At 50.7% G+C, this 23,472-nt stretch overlaps 1 protein-coding gene across 1 annotated transcript; it reads right to left on the bottom strand.

Annotated features, from left to right (window-relative positions):
- Positions 1-447: 447 nt before the first annotated feature.
- Positions 448-19,397, bottom strand: LOC132382784 (BICD family-like cargo adapter 2). The gene is made up of 8 exons (XM_059953246.1): positions 19,137-19,397; positions 13,389-13,583; positions 11,726-11,839; positions 10,289-10,435; positions 9,012-9,191; positions 1,920-2,047; positions 1,427-1,547; positions 448-603 (listed from the first exon to the last, which is right to left on the bottom strand). Exons 1-8 carry the CDS (start codon positions 19,395-19,397, stop codon positions 448-450), a joined length of 1,302 nt encoding a protein of 433 aa, XP_059809229.1.
- Positions 19,398-23,472: the final 4,075 nt, after the last annotated feature.

Raw genomic sequence — 23,472 nt, 5'->3', positions numbered from 1 at the left:
TGTGCAGGGAATGGAGGGATTTGGACCACGTACAGGGCAGAAGGGGTGAAGTTTATTTTAGCATCGTGTTTGGCAGAGGTGGACCCTGTGCTGCACTATTCTCCATTCTCTGAGGCCATTCACTGATTCCTTGTGCTCCACCCAGTCCCGGGGGTGGGGGTGGGGGTTCGTATGCTCTGAGATAGTGGGAACTTATTGTCCTAGAGAGGCTGCCTCAAAGGCTTGTGATGCCCCCCTCAGTCAGCCTGCCTGGGCACGCCAGCAACAGCAACTGCAACTTTTCCCGCTGCTCCTCCAGCGGAAGAGGGTTTAATGCAGGAAGCAAGTTAATGGATTATCAGTGGCTGGCCTCTGGTTCAGGAGTCTCTCTCCCTTTCTGCCCCCATCTAGTCCCAGATCCCATCTCGTGTGTGAGGGAGTGGGCGCCTCCCACTCCTCCCATCGCCATCAGCTCTTGCGGAAGAGGGAGAGGAATCGGTGGGGGTCCCGGGTCAGGCTAGGGTTGGGAGCCAGGAGACTTCTCCCACCCCTGGGGGGCTCTGACCCCACCTCCCGCTGCTGCTGGGCCTCCAACTGCTGTGTGAGGATCACCTGTAGGTCTTCCTGTGGGGTGGAAGATGGGGAGAAGAGGGAAGGTGAGAGGGGTGGGGGAGCGAATAGGGACAGAGGGGTAGGGGTAAGGGATGGGGAGGAGGAAGAGAGGTGAGAGTTAACAGGGAGAAATGGAGCAGTGTGGCCGAATTCGGGGAGAATGGGGAGGGGAAAGGTGAGTGAGGGTGATAGATATGGTGGAGGTGAATCAGATGAGAAACAGTTTGGCTACCCCCTCCTCAACCATAGCCCCCTGGCCCTGACCCCTGGGACAATCACCTCATCTCAAATGAGGGCCCCACCCTCAGCTTTTTCCTCCCACTCTCCACCACAACCACTCAGGGGTCGCAACCCCTACGGGACCCCACCCCAGACCTGGGATCTCACCAAAACAACCCCCACCTTTAACTTGGGGCACAGTAAGGGATGGATTGAGGGAGGGGGAAGGGATGGGGGTGAGGTAGTGGAGTGGGATGGGGAGGGATTGAGGTGGGAGGGACGGGGTCAGGTAGATGGAGGGAAGTGGGGAGTCGCCTGCCAAGCCACCAGCTCCTGGGTGGGGAAATGCTTCGGCAGGGGAGCAGAGGGGAGGGGAGGAGGTAGGATAGGTGTGTAAGGTAGGAGGTCTGCACCCACCTACCAGGCCACCAGCTCATGAGCGAAGGGGGATACAGATGGGGGGGGGGGTGCAGGGAAGGACAGAGGGAGGTGAGGAGGGGTTCCACACCCACCTACCAGGCCACCAGCTCATGAGCGAAGGGGGATACAGATGGGGGGAGGGGTGCAGAGTGGTCAGGGAAGGACAGAGGGAGGTGAGGAGGGGTTCCACACTCACCTGCCAGGCCTCCAGCTCCTGACTGAGCTCTACCTTCTGCCGCAGGGTTTGGAGAAGCTCCCGGCTCAGGGAATCTCTCTCTGTCTGAACCAGTCGCAGTTCCCGTTCCACCTCCTGTTTCCTGTCCACAAGGCCAGGGAGAGGGGGGAGAGGGGGAGGGTGTTAAATGAAGTGGGGATTATTGCCACACACACGGATCATGAATGTACAGGTGTAATGACAAATGACCAGCAGTTCACCAACACAGAGACGCAGCATTTGGGAGGGGAGGGGAGGGGAGATAGAGGTGTGAGGTGAGAAGATAGTGAACGAGGCAGAGAGAAGGAAGAGGGGACGAGGAGGGGAGAAGGAAAGGAAAAGGAAGAGGGGGGAGGAGGAGGCAAAAGGAGTAGGGGGAGGATTGAGGGTTGGGGCAGGGTCATGATTGGGAGTGGTGGGGTGGGGTCGAGGAGAGGAGGAAGGGTTCAGTTGGCCCAGCCGGATCTACACTCACTTGCGAATGGCCTCATCACGGGAGTGGATGGCCTGCTGTAAGGCCTGGTCAGGGTTGCTGGCACAGATCGCCTGCCTCAGCCCTCGGGCTTCCTCCTCCTCCTCTCCCCGAGGGGACAGCTCCTCTGCCTGTGGTCAGTGGGGAGAAGACAAGGTCAGTGTGCTCAATAACTGTCCACCATTCATTCATTCCCTCCTTCCCACCTCCGGCTTCTTCACCCCCCCCCCCACTCCGTGTCAGTATTCCAGAGCAGAGTGAGGTCAGTGTGATCAGCAACTAACCCCCTCCCCATTCATCTTCCTCTTTGTTCACCCTCCCTACTCGGTCCTTTTAATCTGCTCCCAAACTCCACACTCCTGTCACTATCTCCTCTCCATTTTCTCTCTCTCTCCCTCCATCAATATCTCCCTTTCTGTCTCTCTTTCTCTCTCCTTCACCTCTCTCCCCCTTTCTCCCAAATGCCTTCACATTTACCCCTTTCTCCCCACTCTTTCATGCCCCTCCCTTTCTTCCTTGCTCCCCATCTGCCTCTCTCTCTTTCCTCTTCCCCTCCACCTCTCACCCTCTCACTCTTCCCCCCCTCTACCCCATCCTTTCTCCCTCTCTCACCCTTTCCCCATTCTCTATTTACCCTCCCCTACCTCCATCTGCCCCTTGACCCTCTCCCTCTCCTGCCGCCAGCCTACCACCAACTTCAGTATCTCCTCCCACTGAGAGTGAGTGACACTCACAACTACTCCCTCTCTCCCTCCATCCCCCCTCATCCCCAAGTTTCCCTCACCACCCCCAGGAGGGTGGGCCAAAAGGGAGCGGCAAAATCCCATCCTTCAGCCCCGGGAGGTTTTTGAGGGGAAGGAGAATGAGGAAAGGAGATTGTGGGTGAAGCATAACAGGGTGGGGAGAGGGGGAGAGAGGGAAGTGGGAGGGGGATGTTAGGGAGGGAGAGGAGAATGGGAGTAAAAGGGGGAGGGAAAGGAGAGGGGGAGGGGTTGGTAGGGAGAGCCGATTGATGAGAATGCAGAGGGAGGGAGGATGGCTCCTCAATGAGGGAGTGTGTAGTTGGAATCTGCTGCTTTGTACATTTTCCAGGAGAGTGGAACAAGGTAGCCAGGTCAAAGCTGAACAAGACAAACAGCTCCGCCATTCAGTCAGATCACGGTTGATCCAGACTTGGACTCCAGTTCACCCACCTGCCTTTTGCCCAGAATCCTCAATTCCCATGCTAACTGTGTGCTAAACAGAATTAACTGTGTCCCTGGGCAGAGAAGATATTTCATGCCACAAGCTGGTGCACTGATTTACCCCTGTACAGGGTTGCTCAGGCCATGTGTCAGAGTCCCGGGTGGGGAAACAGAGTGTCTGATACTCGGACTGGGTGGGGGACGGTTGTTGGGTGTTGAGGACAGTACGTCTGATGCCCAGATGCAGAGGGTTGTAAATTCAGCCAGCTCTATCACGGGCACAACTCTTCCCACCATCGAGAACATCTTCTAAAGGTGATACCTCAAAACGTTGGCATCCATCATGAGGGGCCCTCATCACCCAAGACATGCCCTCTTCTCATTGCTACCGTCAAGGAGGAGATACAGGAGCCGGAAGACACTTTATAAACAGCTTCTTCCCCTCCGCCATCAGATTTCTGAACTGACAATGAACACTATCTCACTATTTTCTCTCTCTTTTTTATATATATAATATATATTTCTTATTGTAATCTGTAGTATATTTTACTACGTTCAACGCTGGCTGGCAACTCCTGCTGGTGCCAATCTGTATCAGTCTCTGCCATTCCTTTGGTTTCATCAGCTGTGTAGTGAGGGGGAGCTTGCTACAATGGCGACAGCTCGCTCTCCATGTCGTACTGCCCTGGCTTGTGTACTGGCTCGGGATGGATGGGGCTGCACCAACACCATAAACACAGAGAACGCAATACTGTACTGGCTTGCGTATCGACGCAACACCCAGGGTCGGCCGTAACCAACCAAGGGCTCGCTATGTATTGGACTGTAACTACTGCCAAGAAACAACAAGTTTCATAACCCGAGTCGGTGATAGTAAACCCGATTCTGTTCCGGAGGACAGGGGTGCTGGACGCCCAGTCTAGGTTAAAGAAAGTACTTTGAAAAGGGCTCAGTTTGACAACAATATTTACACCATCTGTCAGATAGATTCAGAGTAAGGAAATGCAAATTTAAAGGCGATTAACCAGCTAATCTGGAGAAATATATCGGATTAACTGCCAGCCTGTCCCCTGTGAAAGAGATGTGGTCACTGGTTAATAGATTATCTGTGCAGACAGTCTACTGATTAGGTACTGTCAGCTCCTTTCCCCAGCCGGTCTCTGCTAATTCAGCTCCCCGAGCCTGAAAATCAATCTATATCTCAAGATTCATATTCATATTCATATTTTCTCTCTCTCTCTCTCTCCCTCTCTTCCCCTCTTCTTCCCTTCCCTTCTCCAACCCCCAACTGCCTGCCCTGCTGACTGATCCTGGTATCTATGGCTTGCTTCACTAAGGAGGAGGCCTTCCTGAAACAGACCCCATCCTTCCCAATCCTTGTGCGTCTCCAACAGCACGTGTGAGGATCAGAGTTGGACACAGGGACCCTGCTGAATCTCTCCTGTGGTCCCGGAATTTCGCAGGGCATTGTGCAGGGGTGAGAGTTGGGAAAACCGTACCTTGATGAGGAACAGTCGTTGTGACCTTGAGTAGGGCAATGTCGTGTCCTACTCACTTGAGTTACTTGACGAGGTGATGGAGGTACAACTGTAGATGTTGTCTACGTGGATGTTAGTCAGATGTTTGATGAAGTCCAACGTGGAGGCTGATCGGGAAGATTATGATTAGCTGTCTGGATTCAGAAATGGCTTGCTCACAGAGGACAGAGCTGCAACGGTCCACGGGATTAATTCTGGCTGGAGGCCCGAGACTAGTGCAGAAGAGGTTATTGAGGATGTTGTCAGAAATCCAGGGACCGAGTCACAGGGAGAGGTTGGGATGTAGGGTGTCAGGAGACTGAAGTTCAGCCTGATGGAGCGGTATAAAACCACGGGGTCATAGGGTGAATTTACAGTGTTTCTCCCGGGGTTGGGGAATCAAGAACTGGAGGGCAAAGGTTTAAGGTGAGAGGGGAGAGATTTAACAGGAACCTGGGGGACAACCTTTTCACCCAGAGGGTGGTCAGTGAGCCGCTGGCTGAGACAGGTACATTAACAATGTTCAAAAGGCACTTGGACAGGTACAAGGATAGGAAAGGTTTACAGGGATACAAGCCAAACGTAGGCATGTGGATCTGGGTCAGCATGTACCAGTTGGGCCAAAGGGCCTGTTTCCATGTAGTGTGTAACTGTGGCTCCATAACTAATGGTGTTCGCAGGGACCTCTGAAGTTTTGTAAGTGACCTGGATAAAAATGTGGATGGGTGAATTAGTAAGTTTGCAGACGACACGAAGATTGGTGACGTTGTGGATGGCATGGAAAGAGACAGGGGGATATAGATCAGTTGCAGATATGGGCGGAGGAATGCCGGGTGAAGTTTAATCTGGGCGTGGATTTACAGAGGGATCTTGATCCACTTGGTAAACAGGCCAGGAAATGGCAGTTGGAATTTAATTTGGATAAGATAGATGTTGCATTATGGGAAGACAAACAAGGGCAGAACTTTCACAATGAACAAAAGGGCCCTGGAGTCTTTCATAGAACAGAAACGTCAAGGCGTATAGACCATGTTCCTTAGTCTTATTAGGCCATTTGACCCATCAAGTCTGCTCCACCATTCCATTGTGGCTAATTTCTAATCCTCTCAATCCCATTCTCCTGCCATCTCCCTTTGACATCTTTACTAATCAAGAACCTATCAACCTCCACCTTAAATAAACTCAATGACTTGGCCTCCACAGCTGCCTGTGGCAATGAATACCCCAGATTCAGCACCCTCTGGCTTCAGAAATTCCTCGTATTCTCTGTTATAAAGGGACATTCTTGCTTTCTGGTCCCAGACTCCCCCACCACTGGAAAATTCCTCCTCATGTCCACTCCATCCAGACCCCTCAATATTCAATATAGGTACAGGTACATGGTTCCTTGAAAGTGGAGACACAGGACAGTGTAGAATGTGCAGGAGTTGGGACATCATACTGCAGTTGTAGAAGATGTTGGTTAGGCCGTATTTAGTATTGGTTTCAGTTTTGGTACCCCTGCTCTAGGAAAGATGTCAGTGAGCTGAACTGAGTGCTGAAGAGATTTATGAGGATTTTGTTGGGACGAGGGACTGGTTTATGGAGAGATTTTGGGTAGGGTGGGACTTTATTCCTAGGAGACTAGGAGATTGATGTGTGACCTTACAAAGGTGTGGGAGCCTGAAGACACCCACTCAACATTTCAGGATAATAGATTCTTCTCCTCCGCTATCATTTCTCTGACTGGACAATGAACCCACCTCAATGCACTACCTCAATTTTCTTGGCTCTCACTTATTTAATTTAATTTTTAAAAATAGATTTCTTATTGTAAATTATAGTTTTTTATTATCTATTGTGGTGTGGTGATGTAAAAGAACAATTTTCATGACATTTTCCGGTGATATTAAACCTGATTCTCATTCTGATTTGGATTCTCTGTGACCCTGACCCTAAACGTGTTGTGTCGCACTTTGGAATATCAAATATCGAGAGAGTGCATAGAGTACATAGAGGGAAGTTAATAGTGTTGATGTAGAGCAGGATCTTGAGGTCCAAGTTCGCAGCTCCCTGAAAGTGCTTCTCGGAGTGACAGGGTGTACAGAATGCCTGCCTTTATTAGTGCAGAAACTAAGTTGGGAAGTCACATCTTCATGCAAAGTAAAACCAAGTGACAAGTGACAACGATGTTTCGCTCACAGATAGACTCAATGCCTTTTCTGCTCACTTTGACAAAACCTGGAGAAACCTTCACAAACTCCCGCAGCTCCCAGTGGCCCTGTGATTTCAGTCTCTGAGGCTGATGTGAGGGCAACCTTCAGGAGGGTGAACTCACAGAAAGCATCCAGCCCAGTTGGGTACCTGGCCGGGCACTGAGGACCTGTGCTGATCAACTGGCATAAATGTTCACCGGTACCTTGAACCTTTTGATTTAGCACTATGAGACACCCACCTGCTTCTAGCAGGCTTCAATTATATCAGTTCCCAAGAAGAATGTGATAAATTACCCCTATTACCATTGTCTAGTAGTAGTTACGTCCACAGCGATGAAGTGTTTTGAGAGGGTGGTGATTAGCTCCTGCTAGAGAAATGACCTGGATCTGCCCCAATTTGCCTACTGTCGCAGCAGATGCCATTTTGTTGGCTCTTCACTCAGCCTTGGAACATCTGGACAGTGAAGATGCACACGTCAGGATGCTCCTCATTGACTACAGTTCTGCATTCAACACTGTCATCAGCTGAAAACCGATCAATAAGCTCCAAGACCTTGGCCTCAATACCACCTCAAGCAACTGGATGCTTAATTTTCTCATTTGCAAGGCCCATTCAGTTCAGATTGGCAACAACATCTCCTCCACAATCTCCATCAGCACAGGTGCATCACAAGGCTGTGTACTTTGTCCCCTGCCGTACTCACTTAACACTTAAGACTGTGAGGCTAAGCACAGCTCCAATGGCATATTTAGGTTTTGCTGACGATGCCACCATTGTTGTCTGATTGAAAATCTGGCTGAGTGGTCCTACAGCAACAACTCCTCATTCAACAAAACCAAAGAGCTGATTATTGACTACATGAGGAGGGGACTGGAGTTCATGAGCCAGTCCTCATCAAGGGATCAGAGGTGGAGAGGGTCAGCAACTTTAAATTCCTTGGCTTTATCATTTCAGAGGATCTGTCCTGAGTTCAGCATGTAAGTGCCATACGCCTCTACTTTCTCAGAAGCTTGTGAGGGTTCAGCATGTCATCTAAAAGTTTGACAGTCTTCTGTAGATTTGCGGTGAAGAGTATACTGGCTGGCCGCATCATGGCCTCCTATGGAAACACCAATGCTCTTCAACAGAGAAGTCTACAAAAGACTGTAGGTACAGCCTAGTCCATCACAGATAAAGCCCTCCTCACCATTGAGCACATCCGTAAGGAGCTTCACAGGAAAGCAGTATCCTTCATCAAGGACCCCCCCCCCCCCCCCACCATCCAAGACACGCTCTCTTCTCGCTGCTGCCATCAGGAAGGAGGTACAGAAGCCTTAAGTCCAACACCAGCAAGTTCAGGAACAGATATCACTCTTGAGCATCAGGCTCTTGAACCAAAAGGATAAGTTCCCTATGCTGAACTGATTTCACAACTTACGGACTCACTTTCAAAGACTCTACATCTCATGCTCTCGATATTTATTGCTTATTTATAATTTTTTTTCTGTATTTGCACAATTTGTTCTTTTACACTTTGTCTTGTTTTGCACGATTTTTCATTGATTCTATTGTGTTTCTTTGTACTTTGTACAGCAAATGCCCACAAGAAAATTAATCTCAGGGTGATATATACTGTATGTACTTTGATAATAAATTTACTTTGAAGTTTGCAGGTCTATAAAACGCTGGTCAGGCCACATCTGGAGTATTGCATTCACTTCTGGTCGCTCCCTTAGAGGCAAGACATGGAGGCTTTGGAAAGGATGCAAAAGAGGTTCACCAGAATGCTGCCTGGATTAGAGAGCACATGCTATAACTTGGGGTGCTTTCTCTAGAGTGATGGAGACTGAGAGGAGACCTGACAGAGTTTTATAAGATTGTTAGAGCAATAGGTATAGCAGAGATTTCTCCACAGGTTTGAGATGTCCGATACTCGAGGAAGTGGTTGAGGCAGGTACATTAACAGCATTTCAAAGACGCCTGTAAAGATACAGTACATGGATAGGAAAGGTTTGGAGGGAATTGGGCCAAACAAGGGGAAATGAAACCAGGTTAGATGGCGATGTTGGTTAGTATGGACTGGTTGGGCCTAAGGGCCTGTTTCTGCACTGTATGACCCTGTGTTTGGACTTCCAAACCCTGAACCTGTAATGGTCTGAACCCTGTCACAAACCAGTGGGTTATTGGTCACCAAGAGAAGAAGACCCCCAGGAATCTACCTGTACATGGGAGAGAGAGAGAGTGTCTGGCTCCACGGCTGCCCGGATCTCAGAGTGTAGCGAGTCTTCAAGTTGGGGCCTGTGCCGGACCCTTGCCTCCTCCCGCAGCTCTCGCAGGGCCTCCTTCAGGCTTTCATTGGATGACCTGAGCTCCTCCAGGTCTCTCTGGGCCTGACATACCTAGGATGGAGAGCGGACAGGAGACCCCAGTAGTGAGTTGTATCTCAAATAGCATTGAGATGGAGGACAGAGAGCTTAGTGTCGTGACCTTTCACTCGATGTCAGCAAAACAGAAGAGTTGGTCATGGACACCAGGAAGAGGAGGGCGGTGCACAGGTTCCTGTCTACATCGACGGGGCAGGGGCCGAGAGGGTGAAAGCTTCGACATCCTGACCATCACAAACAGCCTGTCCTGGTCCAGCCACTTAAACATCACAGCCGAAGAAGCTCATCTCTACTTCTTCAGAAGGCTAAAGAAATTCGGCATGTCCCCCTGGACCCTCATCTACCATAGAAAGCATCCTATCCAAGTGCACCACGGCAGTGTACAGCAACTGTGACCGTGAGAAACCGTCAGGTTGTGGACACAGCTTAGCACGTCATGGGAACCAGCCTCCCCTCCTTGGACTCGACTATGCTTTTCGGTAAAGCAGCCAGTTTAATCAAAGACCCCGCCCACCCCAAACATTCTCTCTTCACCCCTCTCCCACCAGGCAGAAGATACAGAAGCCCCTGTATCACCAGGCTCAAGGACAGCTTCAATCCCACTGTTATCAGACTCTTGAATGGACCTCTTGATGGACTCATGACCTCACGATCTACCATGTGATGATCTTGCACCTTAATGTTTACTTCCAGTGCACTTTCTCTGTAGCTGTTACACTTTAATCCGCAGTGTTATTGTTCTACCTCAATGTACGCTAATCTAATCTGTGGGAAGGCAAGCTGTTTACCATATCTCGGTACATGCCAAGATACGGCACAGTCCTGCAGCAGTTAGCTTGCCACAATTACAGCTCGGGGCGTTCTGGAGCTTGCAGTTCAATTCCGGCACCGTTCTGGAAGGATTCTCAGTTGGCCCTCTCTGCGGAACGTGTGGGTTTCCTCCGGGTTCTCCGGCTTCCTCCCACGGTCCAAAGACGTACCGGGTGGGTTGATGAGGTTGTGGTGAATCGGGGTTTTAGGGTTGTTGGGGCAGCATGGCTCAAAGGGCCGCCCCTATCCCTGAATAAATAAATAACCCCGTTGCAGTTCCCCGTGCCCGTCCCGCCCCTAACCTGCTGCAGCTGTCCCTGGCTGACCCTCTCCAGGGTGCTGAGCTGGTCCTGGAGAGCCTCCTGCTGTTTGCGCAGCTCCACGTTCTCCTGCGCCAGGCTCCGCGTCTGGTCCTGGGACTGTCGTACCCGAACCGCCAGCTCCTGGTTCTGCCGCAGGGAGGGGAGAGGAGAGAGCTGAGTACCAGGGTCGGCGGGGGCGAAGGAGACCCGTGCCCTCCCCACACCCCATCCACCTCCCACCCCTCCAGCATTACCTGGAGGGGTGCAGACAGACAGTGGAATGCAGATAAACAGGCTAACGGATACTGAAAGACAGACTGATAGATGAGGAGACACAGACAGACCCACATTCAGACATCACCCTAACCCTGAAAACCCCCACTAATCCCACCCTCACCCTCTGTTCCCCCAGGGTTCAGAAACAGGCCTGTATTTTGGGGAGAGTGCGGTGTCTACGGACGGTGTTTGGACCGTGCACTGAGGGCCATCATGGGCTCCGTTTTTGGCAACTGGTGTTTGGGCAGGCATCTGTATATTGGGGAGAAGATGCTGCCTCACATTCTGGAAGCTGTGTTTCTCCTGTGTACTTTGGAGTCTGTACAAGTAGATTATGTATTGAAGGGAGGGGGCCATCTAGTGTTTTGGGGGCTGCATTTGCTCTGTGTAATTTGGGGGGCACAGTCTGGGCAGGTTGTATATTGGGAAGAAGATGCTGACTCACGTTTTAAGGGCCAGTGTTTGTCCTGTGTGTTTTGGGGTCTGTATGAGCATTGGGGAGAAGGTGTTGGCTCGCGTTTGGGGAGCCGCGTTTCGGATCCCAGGCTCATTCGAGTGCCCGACCACTGGCCCCGGGAGTGTCGGGGCACTTGGGACGCAGAATATGAGCTGCAATGCAAGCTGACCTCACCGGTGGGATCACGGGCAATAGGATTACACAGACACAGACAGAGCTGATGCTTGTGGCTGCTCACAAACGCCTCAGCTTCTCCTGAGCCCCTACTGGGGATCTCGCCACCCCAGCATGCTGGGTAACACGGGAGAGGGTGAACACCTCACCTTCGTCCACTGTCCTGTCCCGCTCAGGGGGTGGGTGAGAGGGAGGGAGGTAAAAGGGAGCTAGGTGAGGAGAGGGAAGGAGGGGTGGAGAGTGGGAAAGAATGGGTGGCGGGGAGGGGGATGATGGTGGGGTAGGGAGAGGGAGGGGTAGAGGGGGAGTTGGTGTAGGGAGGAGGAGGGGGAAAGAAAGGTATGGGTGAAAGGTAGGGAGAGAGAGAGAGGAGGGGATAGAGGGGACAGGGGGAGGAGAGAGTGGAGGGGGAAGACACACACACAGATGCAGAGTCTCAGGCAGACGCAGACAACCACACAGAAACAGACAGATACAATCTGGGCGGGTAGGGAAGGTCACCCATCTCTACCCCATCCTGATCTGCTCACCTCTGCCTGCAGGCTCTTTATCCGGGCCAGCTGCTCGGAGTGCAGGGTCCGATCCTGCGAGGCCTCGTCCCGGGCCTGGAGCTGGTTCCGCAGAGACTGCAGCTCCCCGTTTGTCTGCCGGGGGTTAGTGGGAGAGAGCAAGAGAATCTCGGTATCAATGGGAGGTCTAACTCCACCCTGTAAACAGCCTGCTGACCTTTCCCCCAGCACAGACATCCCACCCTGTCCGGTCCAACTGAGCTGTGCTGGGACGTCCCAACCTGTTTGATCCAATCCCACTGACCTCATCAAACAAGGGGCTGGGCTCGAGTCTCCCTGCGATGAGGGTCTTCAGTTTTGAGGGAGGAGAGAGAGAGAGAGAGAGAGAGAGAGACTTCCCTTTGACCATCGGACCCAGGGCCAGCCGGCACAAACCTAATCACTGCACCTTAGCAACACTTTGCGCTGAAATGGACCTTGTTTTTGATCTAATTGTGCTCTTTCTTGTAAGAATTGTGCCTAATTTCTGTTTATTTGATTTTTCCCCGCTTGCACATGAGTATGGAGGGCAGAGAGAGGGGGAGGGAGAAAGACAAAAAGAAAAGGGGAAGATGGATTTGAAGGGAGAGGGGTGGTGGAGAGAGGAGAGCAGAGGGGAGAGGGTAGGGTAGAGAGGGGAGGGTGGAGAGAGGAGGGGAAGAGGGCAGGGGAAGGGGAGGGGAGAGGAAGGGGAGGGGGGAGATTGGGGAGAGCGGAGGGGAGGGGGTGGAGAGGGGATATTGGGGAGGGAGGGAGAGAGATGAGGGAGAGTGGAAGGGTAGAGAGGGGAGGGTGGAGAGAGGAAGGGCAGGGGAAGGGGAGGGGAGAGGAAAGAGAGGGGGGAGATTGGGGAGAGTGGAGGGGAGGGGGTGGAGAGGGGATATTGGGGAGGGAGGGAGAAAGATGAGGGAGAGTGTTAAGGTAAGAGAAAGGCAGAGAGAGCAGGATTGGAGAGAGGGAAGGACGAAAGAGACGGGGAGTCAGCACAATACCCAGGGCTGGAGGTATTGTGTGGTGGGGTGTAATGTCCCTGTAAAGTCAGCCTCCCCTCAGAGTGGGAAATACCTGTGTCCTTGGTCTTGCTCACAGAGGGAGAGGGAGGTGGAGGAAGGAATACGTATGTGTCCCAGGCAGGGGTGTGTCTTTCACCTCCGTTGGGGCAAGAATCCTGCAGTACAGGTGGGGTGACATTCCTTGGAGAGCATCTCTCCTCCCTCCTCACCCTCGACAAGGAGACTCAGGCAGGACAGCTCACGAGTGTGCGGGGGTGGGGGAGAAAGCATGTCAGACAGAGAGAGCATGATAGAGAGAGGGAAAGAGTGAGTGTGACAGGGAGCAAGAGAGAGAAAGAGTGAAAGACAGAAGGTGTGAATGAGAGGGGGAGAGAGAGAGGGAGAGAGAGAGAGAGATCTGAGCACTGTGTCTATGGACCTTTACCCTTCTCCCAGGGCTCTCAGTCCACCAGGAACTGAAGAAACTCCACCTCCTCCCTTTCCTCTACCCACTCCTCTCTCCCTCCTCCTCCCCACTCCTTCTCTTACTACCTCCTTCCTCAACTCCCTCCTATTCCCCATCCCCACACACTCCCCCTCCCACATCCCCAGCCCCCCCCCCCCCATGCCGCTCGCTCCCCAATCCTCCCCACCTGGCCGAGCTGCTCCTCGAGCCGCTGTTTGTGCTGGACCAGCTCCCTCGCCTCCCTCCACTCTGCTTCTCGGCGCTTCCTCAGGGTGGCCCCCTGCTCCCTCAGTTCCCTCTCCAGCTCTGCCAGTCGCTCCTCCCACTCGATCTCCCGAGCCTCCAGCTTCCGCCTCTGTTCCACTCGCTCCTGATGTAGCCGCTGGGGGTCGGGGGTCGAGGGATAGAAGGGGAACATATGTCAGCTTGCCAAGCTCCTGACCCCCTCCTGGGCCTGCAAGGCCATGGGATATAGGAGCAGAGCAAGGCCATTTAGCCTATCTAGGCTGCTCCCCACCCAATTGTGCTGGATTTAAAACCCCAATGCTTAACTCCCCTCACTAATCAAGAACCCATCAATCTCAGCCCTAAATACACTCAATGACGTGACCTCCAAAGTCATCCGTGACAGTGAATTCCACAGATTCACCATGTTCCCACTGAAGAAACTCCTCCTCATCTCTGTTCTAAAAGGACATTCTTCCACCTTGAGGCTGCGCCCTCGGGTCCCAGACTCTCCCGCTGATGGAGGCATCCTCTGCACGTCCACTCTATCCATCCCTTCCAGTATCTGGGAAACTTCCAACAGAATCACCTCTCCTTATCCTTCTGAATTCCACTGAGTAAAGGCCCAGAACCATCAAATGCTCCTTAACCCATCCTGTGAACCCCTTACAGGGCCAACACATCCTTCCTTAGATACAGGGCCAAAACATGGTCACAATACTCCAACTGTGATCTGACCAATGTCCCACAAAGCCTCGGCAACACATCCTTGTTTTTACAGGGTTACATTGCAAGGAGACAGGCTCCTTGGCCCTCCTGATCAGAATTTCCATCTCAGTTGGTCCCATTGGCTCACATTTGGCCTACATCCCTCCAAACCTTTCCTACCCACGTATCTGTCCAAGTTCCTTTTAATGTACTTGCCTCAACCACTTCTCTGGCAGCTGGTTCCATATCCCGACCGCTGGGTGAGTAGGTAACACCTTAGAATCCTTTTCAATCTCGTCCCTCTCACCTCAAACCTGTGCTCTCTGGTTCTTGATTCCCCAACCCCAGGGAAAACACTATGTTCATTAACTCTCTCTATCTATGTCCCTCATGATGAGATACACCTCAATAAGTTCACATCTCAATCTCTTATTCTCCAAGGAATAAAATCCCAAACTCTCTCCATAACTTAGACCCTTGAGTCGCTGAAACAGTCTCCTAGATCTCCTCTGTACTGCTTCCAGCTCGGACCAAGACTAAGCACAATACTCCAACTGCAGCCTCACCAACATCCTGTACAACTACAACGTAACATCCTAACTTTTATACTCGTTGTATTGACTGATAAAGACCAGCCTGCCAAATGCTTCTCACCCCCTGTCTCTCTGCCTCCATTTTCAGGGACTCATGTACTTGTACCCCTGGGCCTCTCTGTTTCCCTTGGACCCTGCCGCTCACTGTGCAAGTCCTGTACCCCTGGGCCTCTCTGTTTCCCCTGGACCCTGCTGCTCACAGTGCAAGTCCTGTACCCCTGGGCCTCTCTGTTCCCCTGGACCCTGCCGCTCACTGTGCAAGTCCTGTACCCCTGGGCCTCTCTGTTCCCCTGGACCCTGCCGCTCACTGTGCAAGTCCTGTACCCCTGGGTCTCTCTGTTTCCCCTGGACCTTCCCGCTCACTGTGCAAGTCCTGTACCCCTGGGTCTCTCTGTTCCCCTGGACCCTGCCGCTCACTGTGCAAGTCCTGTACCCCTGGGTCTCTCTGTTTCCCCTGGACTTTCCCGCTCACTGTGCAAGTCCTGTACCCCTGGGCCTCTCTGTTCCCCCGGACCTTGCCGCTCACTGTGCAAGTCCTGTACCCCTGGGCCTCTCTGTTTCCCCTGGACCTTCCCGCTCACTGTGCAAGTCCTGTACCCTGGGCCTCTCTGTTTCCCCTGGACCTTCCCGCTCACTGTGCAAGTCCTGTACCCCTGGGTCTCTCTGTTCCCCCGGACCCTGCTGCTCACAGTGCAAGTCCTGTACCCCTGGGTCTCTCTGTTTCCCCTGGACCCTGCTGCTCACAGTGCAAGTCCTGTACCCCTGGGCCTCTCTGTTTCCCCTGGACCTTCCCGCTCACTGTGCAAGTCCTGTACCCCTGGGTCTCTCTGTTCCCCCGGACCCTGCTGCTCACAGTGCAAGTCCTGTACCCCTGGGTCTCTCTGTTTCCCCTGGACCCTGCTGCTCACAGTGCAAGTCCTGTACCCCTGGGCCTCTCTGTTTCCCCTGGACCTTCCCGCTCACTGTGCAAGTCCTGTACCCCTGGGTCTCTCTGTTTCCCCTGGACCTTCCCGCTCACTGTGCAAGTCCTGTTCCCCTGGGCCTCTCTGTTTCCCCTGGACCTTCCCGCTCACTGTGCAAGTCCTGTACCCCTGGGCCTCTCTGTTCCCCCGGACCCTGCCGCTCACTTTGCAGGTCCCACCCATCCTCATTTCTCTTCCAAAAATGTATCACCTTGCACTTATCCGAACAAAACTCCTTTTGCCATTCCACGGTCCGCTTCCCCACTTGATCGAGGTTGTCCCAGCAACCAGCTTCACTGTCTACGAAGCCATCTATTTTGGTGGTGTCTGAGCATCCACATCCCTTGTACATTCTCAACAAAATCATCAACAAAGGTCTCAGAGTGAGCCCCTGGTGAATGCCTCTGGTCACGGGCACCCAGTTGAAAAATAACTGTAAGGCATGGGAGCAGTATTAGGCCATTCAGCCCATCGAGTCTGCTCCGTTATTCCATCATGGCTGATTTATTATTCCTCCCAACCCCATTCTCCTGATTTCTCCCTGTAACCTTTGATGTCCTTACTAATCAAGAAACTATCGTCCTCTGCTTTAAATACAACCAATGACTCGGCCTCCATAGCTGTCTGTGGCAATTAATTCTGCAGATTCACCACCCTCTGGCTAAAGAAATTTCTCCTCATCTCTGTTCCAAAGGGTCATCACCCTGGTCCTGAACTCACCCACTATAGGAAACATCCTCATCACGTCCACTCCATAGGCCTTTCAATATTCAATAGGTTTTAATGAGATCACCCCACAATGTTCTAAACTCCAGTGAGTACAGCCAGAGAGCCATCAAACATTCCTCGTATGTTAGCCCTTTCATTCCTGACAACGTTCTCGTGGACCTTCTCTCGACTGTCTGCAATGCCAGCACATTTTTCTTAGATACGGGGCTCAAAAGTGCTCACAATACTCTGTGCAGTCTGACGGCTGCCTTATAAAGCCTCAGCTCTTGTATTCTAATCCTTTTGAAATAAATGCCAATGTTTGCCTTCCCTACTGTTGATTCATCGTACAATCCTTCACATTTAGGGAATCCTGCACATTATCTCCCATGTCACTTTGCACCTCTCATTTCTGAATTTTCTTCCTGTTTAGAAAATAGTCCTGTTCAGAAAAGAGGACACGATTTGAGAGTTAGTAGGCAAAAGTTTAGGGGTAACACGAGGGGGAATTTCTTTATTCAGAGAGTGGTAGCTGTGTGGAATGAGCTTCCAGTAGAAGTGGTAGAGGCAGATTCGATTTTGTCATTTAAAGTAAAATTGGATAGGTATATGGACAGGAAAGGAATGGAGGGTTATGGGCTGAGTGCAGGTCGGTGGGACTAGGTGAGTGTAAGCGTTCGGCATGGACTAGAAGGGCCGAGATGGCCTGTTTCCGTGCTGTAATTGTTATATGGTTATATAGTCTACACCTTTATTCTTTTACCAAAGTACATGACCATGTACTTCCCTACCGTGTATTCCATCTGCCACTTCTTTGCCCATTCTCCTCATCTGTCTAAGACTTTCTGTAGACTCCCTGCTTCCTCAATACTGCCTGCCCCTCCACCTATCTTTGTATCATCCACAAACTTGGCCACAAAACCATCAATTCCGTCATCCAAATCATTGACATCTAACGTGACCCCTGTACAACAGCACTAGTCACTGACAACAAACCGGAAAAGGTCCCCTTTGTTCCAGAATCAGGTTTGATATCACTGGTACACGGCATGAAATTTACTGTTTTGTGGCAGCAGCACATTGCAATACATAATAAAAACTATAAACTACAATTAGATGTAAAATATAGTCATGCAAAAAGAGAGGGGAAATAATGAGGTAGTGTTCATGGATTCATTGTCCATTCAGAAATCTGATAGCAGAAGGGAATAAGCTGTTCCTGAAACATAGAGATTGTGTCTTCAGGCTCCTGTACGTCCTACTTGATAGTAGAAGAGGGCATGTCCTGGGTGATGAGGGTCCTTAATGATGGATGCTGCCTTTTTGAGGCATCGCCTTTTGATGTTGGGGAGGCTGGTGCCCATGATGGAGCTGGCAGAGTTTACAATTTACTGCAGCATTTCCCACCCATTCCCTCCCGCCAGTCAGCCAATCTTCTTTCCACGCTGGTATCTTTCCAGCAACACCACGGGCTCTTATCCTGTCCAGCAGCCTCATGCGCAGCACTTAGTCAAAGAACTTCTGAAAATCCAAGTAAACAATGTCAGCTGTCTCAAGAGTCTGCTGGAAATCCGGAGTAACACACACACAAAATGCTGGCGGAACTCAGCAGGTCAGGCAGAATCTATGGAAAGGAATATAGAGTCAACATTTCAGGCTGAGACCCTTCATCGGGACTAGAGAAGGTTCCTGATGAGGAGTCTCAGCTTGAAACATCAACTCTTTTTTCCTTTATTCCCTTCAGGAAAGGGAAGTTGAAGGAACACACACCAGTCCTTATCAGAGATCTGCAGTGGAAAGGGTGAGCAGTTTCAAATTCCTGGGTGTCAACCTCTCTGAGGATTTACCCTAGACCCAATTCATTCACAAAGAAGCACAACAGTAGCTATGTTTTATTAGGAGTTTCAGGAGACCTGGTATGTCACCAAAGACAGCAGCAAACTTCTACAGGAGTATCGTGGAGAAAATTCTAATTCGTGGCATCTCCATCTGGTATGGAGGGGCAATTGCACAGGTTCAGAAAAAACTGCAGAGAGTTGTAAACTCAACCAGCTCCATCATGGGCTCTAGCCTCCCCAGCACTGAGGACATCTTCAAAAGGCAATGAATAACAGATTGTGGGAGTGGGTTACAGGCTGGGAGCTGATCTCTGGGTTAAGGGGGTTTATATATAGAATAATAGATTCCCGAGGAGTAGGTTACAGGCTGGGACCTAGTCCAGGGGTTCGGTGATGTATATATTGAATAACAGATCCCCTGGTGCATGTTACAGGCCTGGGTGTAGTCCAGGTTCAGTGATTTATTTATTAAATAACAGATCTCGCGGTGTGTATTGCAAGCTAGGACCTTGTCCAGAGTTTAACAGTATTTATATATAGAAAAATAGATCCCCAACAGTGAGTTACAGACTGGGATCTAATCCAGGGACTTAGGGTGCTGGTGGGGATTATATATCAGATAACAAATCCTTGGAAGTGGGTTACAGATCAAGATTTATTAAAGGGGTTCAGGGGGAGGGTGGTTACATGTAGATAATAGATCCGCTCTCCCTTGTTCCAGCCCTGTTGCAGGGTCCTGGACTGGTTCGTTGATGAATCTCCTCCCTCTCAAACCACACCCTCCCACGTGCCACAACAACACTGTTCCGGCCACTGGGTCCTCCCTGTCACTGTCACCAGTGTCCTTCTGTCCATAACCTTCTCCATACCCAGTCCTTAGGTCATTCGGCCCCTTACTGACCTGCAATGCCTCTTCCAGCTCCTGCTCCAGGATCTCCTTCTGGTGGCCCAGTTCCTGGCTCCTCTCCAGCAGGGCCTTGCCCAGCTCGGCCGCCAGGTACAGGTCCTGCTCTCGCTGCCTCAGCACCGCCCTCAGCTCTTCCTCCTCGCCCTCTACCTCAGTGCTGGGCCTGGGTATGTATGGGCCCATCCGGCTCAGTGGGAAGGGGTACAGCCCCTCTTCCAGGCTGGGCGAGGGGTCCGGAGCCTGGGGCAGATCCATCGTCCGCAGTTACTGGCTCTCCGTGCTCCCCCCCCCACCAACTGGGTCAGGCAGAGGGACACGGATGGGGTTATCAGTGAGGCTCCAGTGGGGAGAGGGGTTACAGATGGATCCTTTTCTTAGTCCTCTTCCTCCCTCACTCCCTTCCTCCCCTCATTTATGCTCTCTTCCTCTTACCCTCCACTTACTCCTTCATTCACTCTCTCCCTCCCTCTTCCCTCCTTCCTTCACTCTCCTTCACGTTCACTCTCTTCCTCCCCCTGTCAAACTCCTCCCTCCCCCTTGTTCTCTCTACCTTACTCTCCCTCGTTCACTCTGCCTCCATCCTCATCTCTAATCCGGTCTCCCTCTCCCACCTTCTTCCCTCTCTTTCAACTGCCTGACCCCTTCTGCCTCCTTTTCCTTAATCTCTCTCTCTTACCTCCTCCCTCTCTTCCACACCCCTTTCCTCTCACCTTGCACACTCAACCTCTCCCTCTCTCTTTCTGTCTCACACAACCTCCCCTTCACTCTCTCTTTTTCCCCTTTCCCTCCCTTCCCTCTGTCCCCTCCCTCTCTCCACTGGGACCCTCAATGGACAAATACCTGAAACATAAACAGCATAGAGAAAATGACAGATCTTCTCCGCAGTGGCAACCCAGAGCACACTAACTGTGCGATGGAGCAGCAAGGAGGTTGAGGGGGAATTGCTGTGGGATGGGGTAGTGAGGAGGGAGGGGGGATTGTTGTGGGATGGGGTAGTGAGGAGGGAGGGATGGAGTGCCATGGGAAGTTGCTTCCAAGGATGGAGATCATGGGAGGGGCGGTGAGAGATGGAGTGTCATGGGAGTGGATGATGAGGGACGGCGTTTCATGGGAGGTGATAGTGAGGGACGGTAGGATGGGGTGTAATGGGAGGGATGGTGAGGGATGGAGTGTCATGGGAGGGGTCAGCGAGGTGGGAGGAGCACAATCCCTTCTCATTCTCCACACTCTCCCTCTCCACTCAAGGTCTATCGCTCTCTCTTGCACTTCCACTTATCCCCTCTCTCGTACACTTTCTCTCTCTCTTACACACTCTTGCAATCTCTCTCTATTGTACTTTCTCTCTCCCCTTATCACTGTATCATCCTCTTCCTCCCTCAGTTGTGCTTCCTCTTTCACACTCTTCCTCTCCTGTGCTCTCTTCCCCTTGAAAGCTTTCTCTATCACACTCTCTCTTTCCCTCCACTCACTCACTGCATAGCTTTCTCTCTCTCATCCTCCTCACTCACACTTCCTCTCTCCTTCACTCTTTCTGCCCCTCTCTCACTCTCTGTCATGCTCTCTCTCTCACTCTCTCCTGCACTCACTCTCTCTCCCTCTCTCTATCAGACTTCTTCTCATTCACTCTCTTTCTCTCTCTGACTGCTGTTGCTGGTTACTCACAGGTCGGTCAGACAGTTCCACCCTCAATCCCTCAGTCTGCTTGGCTCCCTCGCCACTACACACTGTGGCATCGTTCAGATACCTGTCCCACTGATGTCGGTAGCAGCCTCTCCGCTCCCGGCTGTCTCCTAGCTTAAAGGGTCAGGGCACAGGTGAGAACTCTTAAAGGGGTGGGCACTTCTGCCTGTCTACCAGGGAATGTCGCCACCTGCTGTTCGGACCAACACGAGCACTTGCAGAGTCCATTCTGTCCCTCTCTTCTACAACTCTTCCCCCAACCTCAATTCCCCGTCCTATCTCCACATCCAGTATCCAGGAATCTCTGTGTCTCAGAGTTTCTTGGTCTACCATAGTCACGCGTACCCCATACAGTGAAGCACTTTATCCAAGATCACTTCACTGCATCAAAGCATTCAGGTATCACAAGGGAAAAACAGCAACAGTACTCAGAGTCATGATGAGGTAGACAGTGAGGTTGAAAGCTCACTTTCTGGAACTAGGGGATCATTCAACAGTGGCTGTCCTTCAGCCCATCGGGACGTGCTTTCAGGTTTTTGTACCTCCTGCCTGATGAGAGAGAAGAGTAGAGATATGTCCAGGGTCTTTGATTATGCTAGCTGCTTTACTGAGGTAGCCGCAAGTGTAGACAGAATCCATGGAAGGGAGGCTGGTTTCCACGACGTGCTGGGTTGTGTCCACAACCCTCTGTGGTTTCTCGTGGTCACGGGCCGAGCTGTTGTCGTACCAAGTGGTGATGCATCCGGACTGGACACTCTTGGTGGTGCATTGGTAAAAATTGGTAAGGGTTCATTTCTTTAGCCTCTCGAGGAAATAGAAGCACTGGTGAGTTTTCTTGGCCGTGGCATCTACGTGACTGGACCAGGACGGATAGTTAGCGATGCTCGCTCCAGGGAGCTTAAAGCTCTCAACCCCCTTGAGAGCACCGTTAGTACAGATGGGTGGACTGAGCCTCGGAGGCGAGGGAATTACAAAAATCTCCCTCCCTCTGGGTGAGGAACACCCTTCCCATCCCTCCTTCTGAGACTCCTCAGCTCTAGGATGACACCCTCCCCACACTGCAGGCCATCTGGCCCTGTACGATCCTTCCAGGATCTTTGGGAAGTCAAGTCCCGGTCTGCTCCATCTCTCCCCACACAGTAACCCCAGTGTCTCCAGATCTGGCCTGGAGAACCTGCAGAAACTCTTTTGGTCACAGACATAAGGGATTGTGCAAATGCAAGAAATCTGGAGATACACACACAAAGTGTTGGAGGAACTCAGATTCAGACCTGCCTCTGACACTTCCCCTAAACTTTCTTCCACTTAAATACATGTCCTCTGGTATTGGTCAGTGTTACCCCAGGAAGTAGCACTAGCTGTTTTCTGGTTACGCCTCTCATAATCTTATACACCTCTATCAAGCCGCCACTCATTCTTCTTCAGAGAAACAGAAGCCCTGGCTCTCTCAACTATTCCTCATAAGACATCCTCTCTAATCCAGGCAGCATCCTGGTAAATCTCCTCTGCACCCTCTCTAAAACTTCCACAACCTTCTTATGATGAGGTGACCAGAACTGTACGCAATACTCCAAGTGTGGTGTAGCCAAGGTTTTGCACAGCTACATCGCCTCAAGGTTCTTGAACTCATCCCGCCAGTGAAAGTCAACGCTTCAAACATGTCTGTGTTGTCGTCACTTCCAGGTCTTCTCTTTACTTTTGTTCCTCTTCCTGGTGCATGAGTTTATAAGTTGGTTAACCCTTTCTATACCAAAGGGTTGATTTTAGAATAATGGCTCAGACCATTAATTTTCTGTCTTGGAATACTAATGGTTTAAATCATCCAATTAAATGAAAGAAGATTTTCAAAGTATTCCAAAGACTTAATGCTCATATCATTTTTGTACAAGAAACTCATGTGAGGAAGGAGGACAAATTTAGTCTTTTTAGATTTTGGCGGGGTCAACAGTATCATGCAAATTCGAATGCTAAAGTAAAAGGAGTTTCACTTTTTATTGACTCCTCTATTCCATTTGTTCAACATGATATTTTTTCAGATCCGAATGGTAGATTTTTGTTAATTGCGGGTTTACTTTGTAATAAAAAGGTTGCTTTGGTTAATGTTTATGCTCCAAATGTGGATTGTCCTGACTTTTTTAAGTCCTTATTTACCTCTTTACCCAATCTAAATGAATATAAGTTAATAATGGGTGGTGACTTTAATTGCTGTTTAAATCCTTTGATGGATAAATCTTTATCTATTCAGACTTTACCTAATAAGTCGGCCACTTGTATTTACTCTTTTTTGACTGATAATGGAGTTTTTGATATTTGATTTCGGCATCCTAAAGACAAAGAGTTTTCTTTTTTCTCACATGTTTATCACTCTTATTCGAGAATTGATTATTTTTTTGTAGACTCTTGTTTTATTCCATTGGTAATCGATTGTAACTATGATATTATAGCTATCTCTGATCATGCTCCATTATTACTTTCTATGAAATTTACGGATACAGCTTCTAATGCCAGACAATGGCGATTTGACTCTACCTTATTGCAAGACTCAGACTTTATAAAATTTATGGAGGAGCAGATCGACTTCTTCTTTTCAACTAATTCTACAGATGATATCTCCTGCGGAACACCTTGGGACACTTTTAAAGCGTATATA

The sequence above is a fragment of the Hypanus sabinus genome, chromosome 29, assembly GCF_030144855.1.
Source record: "Hypanus sabinus isolate sHypSab1 chromosome 29, sHypSab1.hap1, whole genome shotgun sequence".
Lineage (NCBI taxonomy): Eukaryota > Metazoa > Chordata > Chondrichthyes > Myliobatiformes > Dasyatidae > Hypanus > Hypanus sabinus.
Note: the sequence above shows the minus strand (reverse complement) of the source record. Positions and strands in the feature narration are given on the sequence as shown.

Bases quoted from the DNA above. Each gene is read 5' to 3' on its own strand.
- LOC132382784 (XM_059953246.1), bottom strand. From the start codon at position 19,397: ATGGATCTGCCCCAGGCTCCGGACCCCTCGCCCAGCCTGGAAGAGGGG. The intron at 13,584-19,136 runs GTCAGTAAGGGG...CCCGACCCCCAG, and splicing joins AGCTGGAAGAGGCATTGCAG to CGGCTACATCAGGAGCGAGT. The intron at 2,048-9,011 runs GTAGATTCCTGG...CACTGACCACAG, and splicing joins TCTCTCTCTCCCATGTACAG to GCAGAGGAGCTGTCCCCTCG.